Source organism: Falco punctatus (genome assembly GCF_963210335.1).
Source record: "Falco punctatus genome assembly, chromosome: 4".
In the NCBI taxonomy this organism is placed as follows: Eukaryota; Metazoa; Chordata; class Aves; order Falconiformes; family Falconidae; genus Falco; species Falco punctatus.
The window spans coordinates 57845898-57863323 of NC_137583.1; the positions used below are offsets into that span (position 1 = coordinate 57845898).

Sequence of the window (17426 nt, forward strand, 5' to 3'; positions counted from 1 at the left end):
CGCACGCGGAAGCCCCACCCCTCGCGCCTACCCCGCCCTCGGAAGGCGAGCGGCGGCCGGCGGGCGCGCAGGTAAGCGCGTGACAACGCCGCGGGGGCGGGGCCAGGGGGCGGGGCCAGGTGCAGGCCCCGCCCTCCCTCCCCCATCTCCCCCGGCCGTTGGTCGGGATTGCGGTGCTGTCCCAGCCGCTCCCGGCTCCTCGCCTGAGGGAGGGGGCCCGTCACCGCGAGCTCAGGGGGGCGCAGCTGCGTGAGGGCTCCGAGCTCCTCCCGAGACCGCCGGGGTCTGAGGTCCGGCCTCCGCCGTGGGGCGCAGGTGGGTGCCCGAGGGCTGGGGCGGCTGGAGCCCGGGGAGCGCCCCTCCGCCCGGCCCTTCCCGCTGCCAGCTGGGCCCGGCCGCCCCTCGCCCGTCGGGAGCGGGGGCTCGTACTTCAGCTACGCTCCCCCCACGGGGGGCGGCCGCTGGAGCTCCCTGCCGGCTCCCCGGCCGCCTGCTTTAGCGGCGGCCCTGTGGCCGTGCCTAAAACCCCTGGTGACACGGTGACTTGCCGCCAGCATGCTCGGGGGGAGGCTGGCTGTCTGCTTGCGGGGCCGGGGGGCACCCGGGCCCAGCGCTCGGGCCCAGCGCCCGCTGAGCTGGCGGGGGCTTTGCAGATGCTGCTGCTTCGCTCTCCTGCCTGGCCCTTGGCCATGGAGGGGTGTGTGTATCCTGGGTGTGCCAGGTGGCTTCCCTCCTTGTGGGCTGGAAAAACGAATGCATACCGCTCTGTTAGTAAACCTTTCTGAGAATCGTGTGTTCCTTCCAACAAAAACAGGGCCTGTGAACGTTATTTCTGTAATCGGTTTCTTTTGTGTCACATGTAAGGCTAACTGGCTTTAGAGGATGATATTTTAGTTATAAATTTTCAATCTTTCATTCAAAATGGCCTTTGGGAAATACCCCTGATTGTTTACTTAGTTTTGAGAAAGTCCCTTTAAACGCTTACTGAAAGTGAAAGCGTGGCAGGAGCACTTGCCGTGTTGGCTGATGGAGAATTGTCATGAATGTTTTTGCTAAGGATTCTTGTGCAGTTTACTTATGGTAAAATAGGAACTTATCATAGATACTAGAAGTGTTACATATACAATGAGAGCCTTTGTGTTTGTGAAAGTAAATATATTTTTTTTAAAAAAAATTATTTTCAATAGGGGGCTGGGAAAAATAAGTTTAATTGGAGACTCCAGTGGTGTGTTCTGGTTTAATAGCATAGTAAGAAATCACAGACTTATAAAACTATAAAATAGTATTGATAAAAAGATGAATGTTCAGTTTATAAATGCCACTCATAGATACAATTCCTAGTCTTAAGTGTAGGTTGTAATTTTAGACTTTATCTGGGTGCCCTAAAGCCACTGATATCTTTTTTGTTTCTTAAGTTAATGTTAAGTAGAACTACAGCTGTAAAATTGTTCTTCAGCATAACCTAAAAGTGGGGAAATTATGATTACAGCTTGTTCATGAGAATTGCCTGGCATGTTTTGGAAAAGGGGGAAAGCTGCATTAGTAAGTTGAACTCAGTCTTTTGAAAACTGAGCATGTTTGTGGATTTCAGCTTTGTAAATTCCATGGTAAACTAATAACAACAATAATATCATCCCAGCCAGAAAAAGAATGTGTGGTTGTCTCCTGGTTTGGACAGATGCTATGCAAATTATAGCAATCAAACTGGAAGGATTGTTAAACCATCCTCTTGCTCAGTTAATCCCTCTGACTCCTTTACAAGAGACTATTGTCTGCAGCATTCAAAGATTCTTTGTAGCTCACTGAAGCAGGGGTTGAGGTAAGGTTAACCAGTAAACTTGCCCACATCGGATGTTTGCCTGCATTTTTTTGCTCTCGGTCTGTTTCTGACCAAGGAACAGTCTCTGGAACTGGAAGAGTGGATAGAAATGTGTGATTCTTCTTTTATGTCCCCTTTTCTCTTGAGAGCTATGTGTTAATGAACAAGAATGAGAAAAGGAAACAATTCTGAAAGGAAAGTGAAACTGATTAATCAAATTTCAATGCCAGCCTTAGTGCATGTATGCCAACATTTTAAACGCCTTTCAGTATAAATCAAAGGACATCTTCCATATAACTCCTAGAGCCAAGAGCCGCAATCTCCCATGCTTTAACATGCACATAGATGTTTTTTTGTTTGTTTGTGGTATCTTCTGTTGAGATCACTGCACCCACCTTTCCTTGCCCTCTGTGTGCCCTCCCAGTTTCTTAGGGTTTTTTTCAGGGACATGCTGATTCACTCACAGAGGTTACTGCTTTTTCTGAGCTGAGTGAGAATAACTTGTGGTGATGAATTCAGCCCGAACTCTTCAGCTGTGAGCCAGGGAGCTGCCCTGTCTCACTGTCATCTTCTCCCAAGTGACAACGGGTACTTTATTGCCTGGTGCAGACTTATAGCACATTTCATCTCAGATCTCAGCCTCTTGCACTTTATGTTGCTTGTGCCCTGTGTGCCCGTTCTAGCTTTGCAGTGGGAAGAGTGTCTCTTGGACTATGAAAAGTGGCACCCTGACATTCCATCTTTGTGAAACCAGAATTTTATGATACTATTAAACTTGTTTGAAAAATTGTTGAGATTGGGGAGGGGAGGTGTAGATCATTGTCTGCTCTTTGCACTCTAGCTGATCGTGCTTTGCTGGAGGGCTGGGAACTTCACCTTATGGTCTTGTCATGATGGAGCTTGTGGTTCTGAGATATTTCCTCCCGACACTTCTGTCCCCCAAAGATAGCAATAATTCATGTTCAGCTGTCCACTGGTGTAGAAAGGCTGTTAAAGTAGGAAAGTGGGAGAAGCAGGAAGGCAGAGTTACAACAAGGGCGTGTTTTGGGGCAGAGGGGGCCAGATTGAGCAGCCCTGTCCAGAGCAGGAAAGAAAAATTGAATCTTGGGATTCTGGTGAATTGGCACTTTATGCAATTCTGGATCTTATGAAGGGTTAGGAAGAGGTTTCGTTTGTCTTGAAATGGCAGGGGGCTTCTGAGTTATCATTACTCCAATCCAGGTTTCACCCCCTTTTCATCCTTTTTTCCAGTTTTTTGTAATAGTTTGGATTCAGGTTCCCCTCCTCACTAAAATGGAATGCATTCTGTACTCAGCTTTTTTTTCAGAATTCCGAAATGTCACTTAGAATTTTCAAAGAAGTAGAATGTCTTAGTACAGGAAAGCTATATTAAAAGATTGTCTTCCTTTTCTCTTCCAATTATACTTCTGTTTTAAAAGAATGGCGCAAAAGAAGTATTTAATAGCCAAACTGACGAGCTGCTTAAGAGAGGACAAAATTCAGCTATGGAAACCACCATATACAAATGAAAAAAAAGAAGCTGGTAAAGAGATGAAGGTAAATATTCTCTTGAGTTGTTGTCATGCATCTTCCATGTCATACTGCTTGTGCATTTTTCCAGTTTTTCTTGCTGTTTTCTTAGGAGCTTGTACAAAAATATTCATCCAAGCTGAATATCAATGAGAATGATACAGAGAATATGCTTGAAGAAATACGGTGTAAAGCAATTGAGCGTGGAACAGGAAATGAAAATTTTAAAGTGACTGGGATTGCGAGACTTGATATATATCTGCCTCGTAAAAAGGTAAGTGATGCTGCAGAAGAGTCAAGATAAGTAACTTGACTTTGGCCTGCTGGGTTCTAGGTATGTATTTAATGCAAATATTTTCACTTCAGCTTTTTTGGGTGTATCATATGAGAGATATGTGTCATCTTAGGCCATGTATGGCTGATGACATTGAAAAGGAACTCCTTTAGCTTTTAACCATGGCATGTGGCAATGTTCTTACAGTGATGACATTATCCTCGTGTAACTATTCCAGCCCAGGCAGCTAACTTAAAATAAAGCTTACTTTAAAATAGGTATGTTCAGTGTTTGAACTTGGAAATGAGAAGCAGTATTTTCTGTTGTGATGGTACTCATCTATGGTCTTCCAAGTTAAGCTCCTAAAAGCTTCACAAAGATGGAATTGAATTAAGTCTTACTCTTTTAAAGCCATGCTTCAACCTCTAGTTCCAAGCAAAAAATATGCTAGAATAGTGATGTGAACCTAGCTAAACCAGTGTCAGACTGGTCACCATACCAAATTCTGTGGCTCCATCTACCTTAGACATCTAAACACAGGTTGGGGACAGGCTGGCCACTGATGGACATCCATACTGTCAAGCTGTTAGCATCAGCTGTGACGCATTTTAGCCTGGGCCAGCCAGTATCTTGCCAGGCAATGCCCAGGCACAGTGTGAGGGCTGACATGGGCCAGGGACCCGTCCCAAATGGCACTTCGGATACAGCTGCTCTGCCTTGCAAGTTGAGAGGATTCAGCGATACGGATGTGAAGTGTGCTGTGCAGGTTGGTTACAGGACAGAAAGCAAGACCTTGATTAGGTTCTTACTAACACAAAGGCTCTTAACTGGGAATATTTTCCCCTTAAAAGCAGTCTCTAGCAAACACAACTGTCTCCAGTCACTTCCCAGTTTTGGTCTTGTACAGGAGCAGCATCTTCCCTGGTGCTGTATGTCTTTATCCACTCTGAGAACAGTGAAAGAACTTTATTTAGGGGCACTTAGAAGCCGTAGTCATCAGCAACAGAAGTAAATGTTCACTTTGGAAAAGGGCAGTGGTTTGGTGTCTTTTTCTGAAGATTTTAGATGGTAACCTATGCTTCAGAAGGATTTTTTTTTTTTTAAGTGAATACTTGCAAAAACACAACACAATCATAATTGTTCTCTCTCCTGTAGTAAAAAGTAATTACCAGGGCAAGTGATGGGCTAAAGGGTAGAGGGTGTTAAGTGATTGCCATGCAGGTAAAACAAATAGTTTCATAATTCTTCTTTATAATGCTACTGGGCATAGGGGAATTAATTAATTTAAAATTCCAGTTTATCTAATTTGAGACCAGAGACACTAATAGGAATTAATCATAACTTAGCCAGTCACAGGTGAGTGCCATGATTACAAAGCAGAGTTAAGACTGGAAGTGCATAATTAAATTAGTCAGTTGAAATTGTTTGGTTCTGAATTTAGATTTACCTAATTCTGGATCTTCTGCTGTTATAATGTCTATTTTTAGCATAATAGCAAGTACAAGACTCCCTGTCTGGAAATTACTAATATGTATGCCCAACCATAACTCTGTTAACTTGATTATTATTTGAAAAAGAAAATGTAGTTGTTGTAAAACAATTAATTAAGAAAATGTCCAGAGTATCTGATATGCTTTTTTCCTCCCCTCCTCCTTTCCGCCACCCGTTATAATTACTACAGAGCAGAAAAATCCCACTGGAAACTAACCTGTTCATCACAGGCAAGGAGCTCAGATCACAGTAAGTGTAATTACCCTTGCTGCTTGTGTAATAAGATAGCATGCTGCCATACAGTACAAAAAAAAAAAAAAAAAAGAGAAACAGAGCACTGTTTGCTTTAAGCTTTTTCTTGGCATGTATGTCTGAATAGGATGTCCCATACTGTCCCTCTAGGACAGTTCTTCATGTCAGAAGCTGTGGCTTACCAGACAGAAAACAGGAAAGTTGCAACTGTGGATGAAGACAGTTCTCTGTAAATCCCCAGCAAGTAGTGATCAGTGTTCCCAGTCTGTAACTAGGCAGGTCTTCTGAACAGTGAACATTATCTTCTCTTCCTCTTGTCTTTTCAAGCCTAATAAAATCAGATTATTTTCTGTTCTGTTTTTTCCCCTTCTGTATCCAAAATTCTCCCTATATGGTATACAAAACTTTCTGATGATGTTATTTTACTTCTAGCAGCCTTTTATGGCAGAAGTTTTAAGCTAGTTATGAACGTAATAATTCTTAAATTTTATTGCTGTTCTAACAGAAATATTGTATAGCCTTGCACATTTATATTCATGGATGAAATAATTTATTTCACAGGATAGCACAGGAACATGCATTAAAAGAAAATGTTATCAAAATAATCATAAATAAGAAGCAGCTTGACCTGGGTATGTATCTCTAGTTGAGTATACTTTTATGGTAATTTTCTAGTTTACTGATTCTCAAAAGAAAAATTACTTGCAACTCTGTTAATTTCAGAAATCCCTAAGGAATAGGGATTATATTCTGCTAGGTTCTGCTCTACAGGAACTGTAGCAAATTATAATCAAAATTCTTAGGTAGAATTAGAGCAATTATAGGAATCATGTAATAAATGTTGAGAATCCATTGTTCGAGATTTAAAATGCTGAAAATGCACATTTAAGAGAAACCCTCAAAAAACATATTGTACAATTATGATTTAAGCACATTAAAAAACTTCTTGTAACGCTTTATACACATTCAACTTGTCAGACATGTGGGAGGTGATGGCAACAGCTTTCTCTTTGTTAATGGCCTGAGCATCTGACATACTTATTTCCCTTAGAATGTGTAAGAAATAGAGCCATGGAATTGACAATAGGAACTGAAATTCAAATCCCAGTTCCTCTGTCCTGTTACTATTGTGGTGTGTGATCCTGGACTGTTATTCCAGTGTGTGCCTGAAGGTCAATTAACTGAAATGGAAACAATCCTGTTTTTTGAATGTTTTGAAAAAAGTAAGCAAAGAAAACTACCAGTCATTTCAAAAGCACTTTTAAGATGTAAGTCTGATGCTAATTTCTGAGTTTCTGCTGAACATGTCAGTAATTGGCAGGGGTCTTGACTGAGTCTTGAGTACTGTAGTTCTTCCATACAGTACAAGGCAAGGGGCTGTTCAGGTTGTTTTGTTTGCGTGTGCTGGTTCCCTCCACAATGACAGTACAATATAAAATGGTTTCTTTTTCACAAGTAGAAAATTTGGATTGTATTCATCGTGCTCTATTCTGCAGGCAAAACCCTTGAAGACCAGGGTGTGACACACAATGCAAAAGTGATGGTACTTCAGCTGGAACAGAGCGATGAGGAAACAAAAAGAAGAGTTCAGGAAGAAGAACTTCAATGCAAGAAAGAAAAGGAAATAAATGAAAAGATGCAAAGAACTAAAAAGGGTTTGGAAATTCTAGCAGAAAGAGGTAAAGGGGGATTGTTGGGCAGGGGTTTGGGGGGTAGGGGGAGATGGGTTTTCATGAATTCTTGTGCATCAAAAATTATCTTGTCAGCGGACTTTCAATGTAAGGAGAGTGCTGGTACTATGGCTGGATTTCAGCTTATACTTTTGTAGGTTTCTGCCTACTTGTCAACTTAAAATCCAGTTTTCTAGAACTGCCTTTCCTACTGTAACCCTTCTTACACAACTGGAGTGCTAGAAAACATTTGGCACTTTTGAGAAGGATATAATACGAATTAATCATTATTTAATTAGCACTTTACAGTTAAGGGACTGATGACTCTTGAGAACAGGCTTTAAAGTCATTGTAGACATAAGCCCAGTGGAATAATGTTTTATAAGTAATTAAACACTTTTTTTGTAGTTTACCTCAGATATTGCTGTGCGTAACCATGGTTTCATTGTGCAGAACAGCTCACTCGTCATTCTGATCTGTAACGTGGCTGTTCTGTTTTCATTGTATTTGATGTTGATTGCTGGCAACTGTGGATTAAGTTAAAGGGATATAGTCAATTTAACAGTAATAATTTTTCAAAATAAGGTTGTGTTTGTCAATTGCATTGCTAGGTGGTGAGTTTAAATCCCTTCACTATTCTGTTTCAAAAATCCACAAACAAGAAACTGAAATTGAGTATGTAACAGATTCCTGCCAAATGAAAAAATACCTGAACAAAGCTTCTTTTAACAGTCAGTGACAGCCTGTTTCTTAATGGAATATCAGATTTTTGAACAAATGAAAGAAGTGATTCCTTTCATGGACTTAAGGGGTGATTTCCAGCCCTTGAATCCTGTATAGGACCTCTTTAAGGTATTTACCAACAGTCAGTTACAGCACAGAGCCAGCGTACCCAGTAGAACTCATACTGGGCTTACAGGCTGAAGGGTCTTTGTGAAGCGTAGCAAAGATTTAACAACCTTTTGTTTCATCTGAGAAAAATTGCAGGGCAGAAGCTTTTAATCCCAGCAAATTCCTGCTTAACTGCCTTTTGTTTACAAGAGAAGCATCCTTTCATTGTAAATCAGACGGAAGTGAAAACAAAATTGATAGTTTGGGTGTAAGCATTAAAGAAGTGGCAGAAGAAAAACACTGAGATGTATTTTTATATTTTTTCCAAGTTATCAGCTGTGCTCAGTTGTGGTTTTTTATATTCTATGCTTTATTTGATAAATAATTTCAAGTGTTGTACCATGTAAGATGTAGGTATTTTGTCTTCTGCAAAAAATTCTTTATGATTCGTGTAGCTTTTGATGTTGTGTCTAAAATTCTGGACGTACAAGGGTTTTTTTGTAGCGACCTTTCTTAAAACGTTCTTCATGCTTGTTTGGTCAGGGCCATTGTTAGTTGGTATGTCAAAAAAACCCACTCATGCAGCCTTTATATGTAATTCTGGGGTTTTTTGTTGTTGTTTGTTTGCTTTTTTGTTTAACAATGTACTTAGTGACATGCTCTTATGACAGCAGAGTTACTCTGTTGAAGGTGGTACTTAAAAATTTAAATTGCTTTTTCTTATATTTCAGAGGAATACTTGGATGCAGATTCTGTTCCATACCTAGCTATAGCTAATCAAACTGGAAGGTCAATCGAGATTCCCCCTCAGGCTAAAAAAGTAGGTAAAAGTATCTTACAAAGCTATTAAGATGACTTTTTAAAGCTTGATTTGTGAAGTGCTTCAAATACGGGATTGAATTACAGTCAGACTTTTTTGGGATTGTAACCCTGGGTCCACTAGGTGTTTGCTTAATAGAAATAATTTTGAAATAAAATTGAAGTAGAACTCTAAAATAGGGAAAACTTCAGTCATCTGGAGACAGACCTCTGATTGCTGATATAATTGCAGGTCTAATCTTGCACAGAGCCCTGTGAGGTCCATATCTTATTTTTGTGGTTTAAGATGGGCTTTAATTTTGTTACATCCTAGCACCTATCTTAAATTCATATCACACTAGGGCACCCAGAAAATAACTTGTTAGGCCTTAGTTTCAGTTGGAAACTTGACGAGTCTCTGTCAGACTCTTTTAAAATAGTTTTGAGATCTTTTGCACTGTGACCCTTCTCAAACTGGTTTGTTCACTATTCAAGAAGGTTGCACATTCTCAACTGAAAATAGCTTTGGCTGGGTGCAAGCATTGAATGATAGTAGAAATGACATACCTGATGTTGGCCACTGCAGTGGAAGAGTAGTGATAGATGCCAAGATTGCTGGATTTTCTGAAGATAAAAATCTTTACAAATACTTGAAATTACCCAGTAATTAAAAAATATCCCGGGAGGAAATGAGCAGACCATAACATGTGTTAACTGCTGCTCTAGCCTCTTCTGAGGCATACTGGTTTTTTCTGCATCATCTGGAGCTTCTGGATGATTGGAATAACAACTGTCCAGTCTCACAATGTATGCTGTTCTGATGAAGTGCTGAAAGTAGCAATTCACCTAAAGAGTTAAAGCATCAAATGTTCAAGTGCACAAGACTTCATCAGTATTGAACATGGGTAAGAGGAAATATTGCAGGTTGTTTCTACCCAGAAATATTATTTACATTTCAATTTGTCATACTGCAGGAACTTGAGTGTTTTCCTGCCACATTCAAAATTTAATTTTCGGTTCTGAGGTTTTGCAGGCAGTGAATTGTTAGGTTTTACAAGGTAGTTGTAATAGCAAAGCAAAACAGATTTGATGCTGTTAGGAAGTGTAGTACCCAGAAAATGCTTAGCTTTTTATCACTCATCATTGAAAATCTGTCTGGGATTGCATTCTTAAAAAAAATTTGGTGCGATGTTTCATGTGTTGATAACATTCATTGCTTTTAATTAGACAATATCTAACATTAGCAGATGGGAGAAAAGCATGAAGCGATGTGAAATAGTACTGCTCTTACAGAACTGATGCAATGGTATTTTTCTAGGAAGAACAAAGGCTGTAATGGATTACCTAGATGCTTCTGTTTAGTTATATAAGTGATTTGGGGAGGAGACAAAAAAAGTCTCAATCTGTTTTTCTAGGCCCTTGTGCTGGCAATGGGTTATCATGAGAAGGGCAGAGCATTAATGAAGAAGAAAGAATATGAAATAGCCCTGCCGTATTTGTTGGATGCTGATAAACACTTCTGGTAAGAAGCTTTTGAGTCCTTGTGTCTCTGTTGCCTTTACTGTCAACCAAGTTCAGGAACAGCATCAGCTCTACCTGTGCCTGTTGCCCAGGGTTGCTTCACCACCCCTTTGCAGATGGGAAACAGTATACAAAGGCTCTGATGTGCAGTGGCAGGTGGCTTTGTGTGGAACACCTGAAACAGATACTGCCACTGGGCAACTTAATCTTTCATATCAATGTAAACAGAAACTGTCAATATTCACATACTAGGCTATAAATTGCACTAGTTTGAGAGACAGTTATGGTTACGCGTTCATAATTGCTCCTGTGGGCTAATAATTTCTTGTAAAAGGTGGAGCAGATAGCTGAGGTCAGTAACCATACCAGGGTTTCTGCAAGTAAACTAGTTTCCTGTTAGCAGTCAGAGCCCTGAATAGCTTTTTTTGAGATCCCCAGAAGTAATATTGTCCCCAGTGTGCTTCTTATGTGTGTGTATGTGCAAGGAGACTGGCACAGAACTCGGTATGTTCACATGCACTAAGGAAGACAGTTTCTCTGCCCTCTCAAAGATTGCACAAGGTTTAATTCCATTCTACTTTTAAAGAGATGCTGCCTTAAGTAGTCATCACAACTCAGTTTGTTGCTATAATTCTTTGAGATGGAGCGTTAGCGTTAGCATCCTGCGTATCGGTGAGTGTGATGGGAGGTCAGTGCTTTATGAAAGTTCCGCTGACATCAGTTTGCTATCACGGCTATGGAGTGTGTGCTTTCTCAAATGTGATTGTGCACACTTCTAGCATGTTGTTTCATTGGTGTTAAAAAGCCAGGGGAATAAACAAACCCCTCCCAGAAAAAAACAAAGTAATTGTTTTATTTTCCAGTGAGTGTAGCACGGAACTGCTGAATACCGTTGATAATTATGCTGTACTGCAGCTGGATATAGTGTGGTGTTACTTCCGCCTGGAACAGCTGGACTGCCTGGATGATGCAGAGAAAAAGCTGTCCACAGCACACAGATGCTTCCAGAGGTGCTATGGGGAAAACCATGAAAGACTTATTGATATCAAGGTATGCTGGTTTTGATTTAATTAGGATTTTTATCCTATGTGTATTCAGTTATTACAAGATTGACTTTCGGAAGTTTCGTTTTCTTATGTCTCCTTAGCCTGTCATCTAGTTGCGTAACTGTCAGCACAGTGAAAGCATTGGACCTGACAAAAAGGTCATGGCAAACATGCACATTTATATGCACAGACATCATCAGTGGTTTAGATGTGATACTTTGTCTGCACGCTGTGTCACATATTGCCGATTATGTCTTCGTTAAATGTGTTCTATTGATAATGAATTTTTATTCTACTATATGCTTCTCCCCCTGTGCTCCCCCCTCTTGTTTAAACAATTCTTTAGGGAAGCTATGGTCGTGAGAAGGTTTTATTTCTACGGCTTTACCTCCTTCAAGGGATAGGACACTATCACAGTGGCAGAGAAAAGGAGGCTGCTGAATATATTCAGAAGGTAAGACACCGTTAGGTAAAATTTCTGAGTTGTTCACGCTGGCTCCTGTGTTTGGGCTCTGTCTTGCACCTGTTCTCTGCTTACTCTAGAAAAATGGGGAGATGGGTTGGTTTGTTTGTATCTTAGAAACAGTTTAAGTAGTATCATCTTGTTCTTTCTGTACACAGGCATCTTGTTTATATGAAGAGCTGTCCATAGATCCCGATAAAGTTGATCGCCTGTCACTCCTGGGATTCTCCGAACAGGAAGCTCGCCTTGCCCTGCGAGCGTGCCATGGGAACGTGGAGCATGCTGCCAACCTTATCACCAACAGGAGAGAGGTATGGTGCAGTGAAAGTATTAAATCAAGGATCGTATTAGTTGGAGTGTCCATAAGGTCATGTTTTGTGTGACTAGAGCAACATGGTACTAAATTAAGAACTTTGATTATCCTACTTTGGCACCGTTAGTGTAACTGACAGTTTGACATCTGTTGCCACAAGTTTGAAACCAAAAGTTTACGCGACGAGGGAAGCTCTGTCCCAAAACAGATGGGATGAGAGCGCCAAAGACCTGTGGTTGTACCACAGAGGCACATAGGAAGACTTTGCATTGGTGTTTACTACTCAGCACTGCTCTGTATGGGAATAAAAACACCGTGATCAAGCCTGTCACTCCTGGGCTTGGCTGGTCTGAAAGACAAAGCAGCTGCACAATGAAGTGCTCTGAGGGTAGCCATCAAGTTACACTGTATTATGGCCCTTGGCTCGGAAGATCCGGGGTGGGGAGGAGAAATTTTTTTTTGTGCTAAAGTGAAATGAAGACAATGTTTTCCACATCTGAAGTACCTGAAGTGGTGTTTGGTAAGCTGAGGTGGCACATCTAGACTTCAGACAGTGAAATGTGGATGGAAAAGTCAAATGGCTGAGAGAAGGCCTGAACAGAACTCCTTGGCTACATGCCCAGTTCTGACTGTATGTCCTTGGCAAGTCTTGTCTACAGCCCATCTGCCAAACAAGTTTGTCACTTACCACACAGGGCCCATAATAGCTGTGATAGCGTAAGATCCAATCTGCAGAGCGGAAGTATGGCAGCAGTGCTAGCTCATGGAAATGCAACTTTATTTAGTAACGAGTGTCTGGCAGCACAGTCTGTATTTAAAAAAAGATAAAATCCCTTTTCCTCAAGAGATTCAAACTCAACTCTAAGAAATAAATCCAAGAAATTCTATATGCACAGGGAAAGGCTGAAGCGTTCACATGCACAGGCAGCTTTGTAATGGCTGTGTTCTTGCAGGAAAAGGCACAGATAAGGAGGGAGGAGAGAGCTAAAAGGCGGCAGCGACTGGAAGACATAAATACCTTGAAAAGTATGGGCTATTCAGAGAGAGCTGCTCAAGTAGCTCTTCATAATACGCAAGGAAACCTGGACCAAGCCTTTAAGGTAAGTTATTTTCAGGAGTAGTGCTTTTGTACAAAAATCTTGTTTGCTTTTTTATTTATTGTTTAGCAGATTCTTATTTTCTGTAGTCAGTATTTGTTAGTTCATAGCTACCTTTTCTGAGCCGTAACAACTGAGCTTCCACTTCCTGATCTGATGAATCAGGTATCACTTGAGTTGGCTGAGGTTTGCTTGTATCAGCTCTTGGGCTAAATACCCATGCTGAGGACTGTTAAGTTTTTGTTGGTCTGTTCTGACCCCCCTCTGTTTTGTTTTAGTTTATTTTGGACAATCCTGAGTTACTGTTGGAAGATGATGATGATGACGATCCTGTGGCCACGGACCGGTTTCAGGTTTCCCAGGAAAGTATTGATCAGGTAAGCTAGACCATTTGCTTGCTTAGGAGTTGGTTGTCTTATTTCTGAATTACGTCTTCAAACACACCAGATCTTTGTTAAGCAGAGCTGTACAAATATTCTTTGACCCATGTCACTCAAGCTGTCGAACTTCCACTGCCTGGCATCTGCTCTCCACAGTGGAGTCACGCTCAGGCTAAAATGTAATTTGTGTGTACATCCTGCCCATTACACCAACCTGTCATGCACGGATGCAGAGGGAAGTATGCACAGTGTAACTCTCTATCCAATAAAAGACAGCAAATGAGAAATTTATTCAAGTGTCTAAACACTGCAGCGCACAAAGGAGCGAGTTGGACTGTGTCTTTCTCATCGCAGGCTGTCTGGAAAGCTCCTCAGTAGTTAGTGTGGCTATGTAATAATGTCATATAGGCAAGAAAACTATATTGCCTAGAAAAAGTAGCACATGCACCCTCCTGATATGCTGGAGTGCTTTGAAATTCCCTTTTGAAAAAACAGAAAAAGCATTGGTCTAATATCAAACAAGAGGCTCTTGATTATGTTCAACGTCCCCATTCCTTTAATAGGTCACTGCCCTGTTGTTAACTGTTCCAGTAAACCAGTCAGTGTCCTGGAATTCCTGGCATGCAGTGCTTTCCTCTGCAAGAGGAATGACTGCAGATGCAGAGTCAGATTCCTGTCAGACCTGATGCTGGGTGAGCTTGGATTTCTCCAGGTTTATCTTTATTTTCTTTCCCACTCCTGCAGCTGATGTATATGGGTTTCAGCCGTGAGTCAGCAGAGCAAGCTTTAAAGGTCTTCAAAGGCAACATCCACTTAGCTTCCCAAACCCTTGCTCATTATGGGGGAGTTCTTCCTGCTTCGCTGCAGCTGTCTCCAGAAGGGTCCAGTCCATCAGAAGAATCAGTGTCATCAAAAGACTCGCCTACAGCATCTGCAGGTAAGAACGCTGCATACAGCAGGCAGAGGAGAGGGAAGGGGGAGGGCTGTTCTGGCTTTTGTAGGAAATGATTAAGCAACTTCTGTTACATACTGGTAGAGGGCCCCCAGTAATGCCCCTCGCTGTTTATATTAGTAACATAGTTACAGGCAAGGCATGGTTACCTCGGGTAAGCTGTCACCCCAGCAGGCAGTGACAGCCATATATGGGACCATAAGGGGGATGCACCGGCCCCGACAGATGCAGCCCAGAAGCGAGGGTAACTTCAGCGGTGTTCCGGGAAGGGCTAAGGAAATGGCCACTGAGCAGGCTGTGGCTTTGGCAGTCAAGACTGGAGGCGCTGGATGCCTGCATCTCCCCTTCCCCAGCGAGGAACACGTGGCCCCCTCTAGCCCACAAGCATTCTAGCTTCTCCCATCTAATTGTACTTGCTCACACCAGTTCTCTTTAAAAACCAGCTGGCCTCTCCCTGCCAGTACTCTGCAGGAGAGCAAGTACGAAGTTGCTGGAGCATGTTGCCTGGACCTGCCGCTGATAGCAATGAGATTTTGGCTTGCTAGTATCTGGGTTCTGACTGGTGGGGAGTTTATTCCAGATCTGCTGTATGGTCAGGTGATTTGACCACATACTCCTTCCTCGTGTCACTTGTGTGATAGAACCGTAATGGAGACTTGCCCTTGAGCAAAGAAGAAACTTCCATGTACTTTCACTCTCTTCTGTTATTTGTCAGAGCTGTAGTGGTCCCTGTTGTACAACTGAAGAGGAGAAAATGGCCATCCTGCAGTACCCTTTGCAGAGCCATTTTAAGAGGTTGTTTTAGAGTATGAGACTTGCAGAGCAGTCATGCTGGTAAAATAAGGAAAGCATTAACTTCTTCCAGAACTTAATTCACTGCTGCTTCTTTTTATTGCAAGGTTCTTCTAGTTCACCAACAGATGAAGACATGGAGACTGATGCAGTCAATGAAATCCTAGAGGATATTCCTGAACATGAAGAGGATTATCTGGATTTAACGCTGGAGGAAGAGGAACAGATCATTCATGAATACTTATCCTATATACAAGTACCACAGCATTAAATCCCATTACATCTACTTCACTTATACGTATTTACCTTGACAAAATTGAGTTTGGATTATAAATGCACCTTCAGCTTATCTCTTACTAAATGCCTTGAATTCAGTTAAACTATAGGTGGAACACTTAATTCCTGCTTATTTATAAATCTGCTTAAAGCCTACATTTGTGATACATTGTAATTTATTGTCATAGCAGAAAAATAGAAACATTTATTTTCAGAAGAAAATTTAATAGAACTAAAGTATATTTTTATTGTGAAATAAGTTAATTCACTTAGTATTCAAGTAAAGAAGCATTTCTATACCATTTTAAAATACCAGCTTTAAAAAAAAAAAGGTGAATTTCTAAATCAGAGACCTAGCTCATGAGGTTATAGAGGTATTGACTTTCAAGCTGTTCTCCTTTTCTTGTGAGAGATTTCTAAGAGATATTTATGTGTCTGTCGTGCATGGATTTGTACTGTGCTCTGCTTGTCACTTCCTGCAGGTGTTACACAGGCAATAAAGATAACTGTGTGCTGCTGCTGCTTGTGGTAAGTTTTCTGCGCTTTTGTTTTGAAAACCAGTGGGAACTGCCTGTCAGACCCCAGTGACCCGCCTGGCGGTATTTCCTTTTATAACTAAATAACCAGTTCCCCCCAGCAGCTTCTTAACCTCTTGCAGGGGCCTGGCTCAAGGGGGATGGATTTCACAGGGACTACGCGATTGTCTTTAATCGGCTGTTGAACCAAACCTGGTTCAGGCGCCGTCTCGGTAATTGCACCCCGCCTCGGCATTCTGGAGGAGTGTTTGGGGTTGTGTGTCTGGTACGACACCCCGCTTTCTGCCGTGTCAGCACTCCCCGGGGAACAGAAGTTCCCCTGCTTGGCAGCCTGCCTCTAGCGTTGTTCTTTGCTTCCATAACGGCGCTGTGACGGCAGAGGGAGCCCGAGCGCCGCCTGGGCCGGGCGCCGCGCACAAGGCGGCGGGCAGCGCTCGGCAGCCCCCACAGCAGCTGCAGGAGCGCGGCCCTTCCCTCCGGTGGCAGTTAGTCCTTACCCAGCTCCTACCCCTGAGGAAGCGAGGGCCTGAACTTCTGCTGGGGCAAACATGACACCGGAGGAAGCTGAGCTTTGGCCTGCAAAACAACCGCTCGGTTCCAGCAGATGGACTTAATAGGCTCCAGTAATGGATTTTTTTTTTTTCCTGGCTACCCTAGCCAAAGACAGCAAAAAGCAGGGAGTGATTACACTGTTAAGGAATTATTTGTATTTCATACTTCTGTATCAAGGCAAGTGCTATAAAAATTGAGTAGTTTTGTATCTCCTCCCAGAAAGCTGAAGTGTTTCTAAAGCCAGAACGATGAGCTTTAGGGGGAAAAAAAACCAGCCCCAGCAATCATTATATCCCATTTCTCTGCAGGCAGGCACTAAGGAACCACTGGAGAAAAGGCAGGGAAAAACCGGAATATACAAAAGAAGTGTAGGAAGTGATAGATGTAGTTTTAACTACAGTAGGTGGGAAAGCACAAAATGATTCCTTCATTTAGCCAGAGGGGTTCCCAGACCTACAGGCATTTCCTTACGCTAGCCCCTGGGCAGGCAGTGGCAGCAGCGCTGGCCTGTACAGTGTTTCTCCTCCTTTGAAGTGGCTTCCATAGCAAACTGGCAGTGACAACTTAAGAAGTTAAGGTTTGTCCTTGGGGAATTTAAAATTAGCATCGTAACATGCAGTGCTTGTCAGAGGAGCCGTTCCTCGGTGATGTAATTCTGCCAGCACTGCCTCTAACTGAGTGTGCAGTTTTAAGTCATCGGCAGGGCAGGAGGCAGGGGCTAGAAGTCTTAATTTTGACCGCGTATTTGAAGATGTTGTGATATGTGTAGCTAAACATGACTCATTAATTCCATTCTTTATGAGGTCTATGCCTGCTAATTCCATATGCAGCTG

At 42.2% G+C, this 17426-nt stretch overlaps 1 protein-coding gene across 2 annotated transcripts; it reads left to right on the forward strand.

Moving 5' to 3' along the window:
- The first annotated feature begins 48 nt into the window (after positions 1-48).
- On the forward strand, positions 49-16023 carry NUB1 (negative regulator of ubiquitin like proteins 1). 2 transcript variants are annotated; one of them, XM_080386943.1, is made up of 15 exons: positions 49-71; positions 3259-3376; positions 3462-3623; positions 5305-5363; positions 5928-5998; positions 6863-7045; positions 8599-8687; positions 10081-10187; positions 11050-11236; positions 11579-11686; positions 11854-12006; positions 12962-13108; positions 13384-13482; positions 14230-14422; positions 15337-16023. In XM_080386943.1, exons 2-15 carry the CDS (start codon positions 3260-3262, stop codon positions 15498-15500), a joined length of 1839 nt encoding a protein of 612 aa, XP_080243069.1. In that variant the 5' UTR covers positions 49-71; position 3259; the 3' UTR covers positions 15501-16023. The 2 variants fall into 2 exon arrangements, with proteins under 2 accessions (XP_080243069.1, XP_080243068.1); XM_080386942.1 differs by lacking the exon at positions 49-71 and adding an exon at positions 156-315.
- The last annotated feature ends 1403 nt before the right edge of the window (positions 16024-17426 follow it).